Genomic DNA, 3041 nt, shown 5'->3' with positions numbered 1-3041 from the left:
TGAAAATAATATAAAACATGAGAAGACATAATAGATGGACGAAGGGAAATATTTTTATAAAAAAAAAAAAAAATATATAATAACACATGCATATATATATATATATATATATATATTTAAAAGGGGTTGTAAAAATGTGGTTTTATTTTACAAATTTTGTGAACGATTTGGAGATAACATATATGACATGCTTGATATATGATATGTATAAAATATACATATATATATATATATATATATATTTATTTATATTTATATTTGATGGTTTATGCTTCTGTGTTGTATATATATATGGATGGATTTCCTGGATTTGACATTTTAAAAATATCTGTATTATCGATTTCACTTTTTTTATAATTTTCTAATACTTGTATATCACCTAGGTTGAGACTTCTTTTTATAAAATCGACATTATCTTTAATTAATTGTATTTCATCATATGGTAATGACAATTCATATTGATTATTATTTAGAGTGACATTATCTTTGACTAAAAAAGTAGCAAAGCTTAATATATCTTTTTTTTCATTTTTTGGTAAATTATTTACATATGTATTTTGAACTAATAGATTTATATAATTAGTAGGTAATTTTTTATCATTACTATTATTAATAATATTATTTAAAATTTCTATAATTTTTTTTTGTGTATCATTATATTCTCTTGCTACATATACGATTGCTTTAAATTTCATTCTTTCTTCTTCATCTTCTTTATAATAATTTGGACCTTCTTCATCATCTACATCTATAACATTATCCACACCATGATTATCATCATTTTTATTATTATTATTATTATTATTATTATGAATATGATTTATTTCTTTTGTATTATTTTTCATATTATTATTTTCTTTTTTAATATCAACAGATATATTTTGTACTTGACAATTTTTATTATTATTCTTTTTATTTTGTTGTTCATCATTTTTTATTATTATGTTTTTGATTAGATCTTTCTCATTCTTCTTATCTTTTGTTAGATTTTTATCTTTGACAATTTTTTGCTTATTACACTTATTGATTACCTTATCATATGATTTTTTAAATATTTCTATAACATTCAATAAATTATTATTTTGTTTATGCATAACGATAGAATAATTTGTTTCTTCAGGTGTTGGCCATTTTTGTTTTACTAAAAAAGTATCCTTTTTAAGAATGTAAGTCCATATATGTTCTGTTACATGTGGAATGATAGGATTAATAATTATACATATTCTTTCTATAAAAAAGTTGACTGTTTCTTTATGCATATGTATTTTATCACACATCATTCTATATGTATCTCTTTTTAATAACATATCATAAAAACCATACTTGAGAACATCTCTAAATAATAATTTTTCATATGATTCTTTACATTTATTTGTTAAATAATTAATTTCATTTTCAAATATTAAATCATTAAATGTTTTTTCACCACATCTAAATATATATACATTATTTTTTGTTTCTATAGAAAAATTTATTAAATTATATAATTTCATAATAGCACTATTAGCTGTATCTGTATTAAAATTAGAATCTTCTATAGAATCTCCTGCATCTGCTAATGCAATTCTAGTACCATCACTTGTATATAAAGCTATACTTTCTTCTATAGTTATAAAATTACCTTTACTTTTAGACATTTTTTCTTTATTCACTAATACATGCCCATTACAAAAAAAAGAACGTGGGAAATATTTTATTGTCTCATACTGTGATAAATCCATATTTTCTAATTCATTTAATATTTCTGTTTGTCTATCTAATATACTTCTTTCTTCTACATCTTCTTTATTTCTATCATATTTTTTTTTTTTACCCCATATAGCAACATGATTAAATAAAGCCATAGTTAAATGATTAAATATTAAATCTTTCCCAGATATACGTACATCAAATGGATACCAATAAGTAAACTCTCTTCTCATTCTTAATAATTTCTCTTTAGATATATGTTTAGATATATTACTTGTATCATCACTAATATCAAAAATATAATCAAAAAAGGAATCATTCAAATCCTCAGCACTAATATCCAATAAACCTTTTTTCTGACCATCTACACTTCCTTGTAAAAAATGACTAACAGTATAGTAAGCCATATAAATAGTTGAATCTGATAGACTTTCGATTAATTCTTTTCTTGAATTGTTCTTTATTATATCTACATTGTTTATTTCTTCATCCTCAACAAGATTGTTATTATTGTGAAGATTATTTTGATTATTTTGATTATTTTGATTATTTTGATCATTTTGATTATTTTCATCATTTTGATTATTTTGATTATTTTGATCATTTTGATTATTTTCATCATTTTGATTATTTTCATCATTTTCATCATTTTGATCATTTTGATTAAATTGGGGCATGCATGTACCCAATCCGTAGGATCTACTACAGGACCAGTCATCTAGCCAAAAAATGACATGCTGTAATTGTTTATATAATACCTCATTATATGTTTGAAAATTATTTTTCTTCAACTGTATTAGAACATCCTTTTTAAATTCAAGATTTCCATAATTTATATACCATTGATTACATAATGCTGCTATACATTTGACATTATTTCTATCAATAACCATTACTTCAGGTTCACTATATAAGAATCCATCATTATTTCTAATAATATTTTGTTTAGCTATTTTTCTACAATTAAATGTTTTCATTCCTTTATATGGATCTACAGTCATTATTCCTTCAAAATATTGTTTTTTATATAAGACTTCTTTTATTTTTTGTAGTTTTATATCTTTATAAGATGAAACTTTTTCTTTTTCATAAAAATATTTACCACTATTATTTCCTATGTCTGGTAATTCTATACAAGATTCACTTATATTATTTAAATGATGTTCTTTTAAATTATATTTTTCACAATAATAATTTTTTTTTTTTCTTATATCTTCTAAACAAGCATAATCATCAGTACTATCACTTGATACACAAGGCACAATTCCTGTTGATATATTCATTTTAATAGTAGTCATAGGTAGTATATATAAATTTTTTATCTTAGACATATTAGTATATGTTTCTAGTCC

At 21.6% G+C, this 3041-nt stretch overlaps 1 protein-coding gene across 1 annotated transcript in view; it reads right to left on the bottom strand.

Moving 5' to 3' along the window:
- Positions 1-266: 266 nt before the first annotated feature.
- The window catches only part of PGSY75_0622800 (putative leucine--tRNA ligase), a gene marked incomplete at both ends in the record, with an annotated part of 4341 nt that continues 1566 nt past the window's right edge, over positions 267-3041 (bottom strand). The window contains one exon of the mRNA XM_018784805.1: positions 267-3041. This exon is cut by the window's right edge and continues 1566 nt beyond it. Within this exon, the coding sequence (XP_018642859.1) occupies positions 267-3041 (2775 nt within the window).

The sequence above is a fragment of the Plasmodium gaboni genome, chromosome 6 (assembly GCF_001602025.1).
Source record: "Plasmodium gaboni strain SY75 chromosome 6, whole genome shotgun sequence".
Taxonomy (NCBI): domain Eukaryota; phylum Apicomplexa; class Aconoidasida; order Haemosporida; family Plasmodiidae; genus Plasmodium; species Plasmodium gaboni.
Note: the sequence above shows the minus strand (reverse complement) of the source record. Positions and strands in the feature narration are given on the sequence as shown.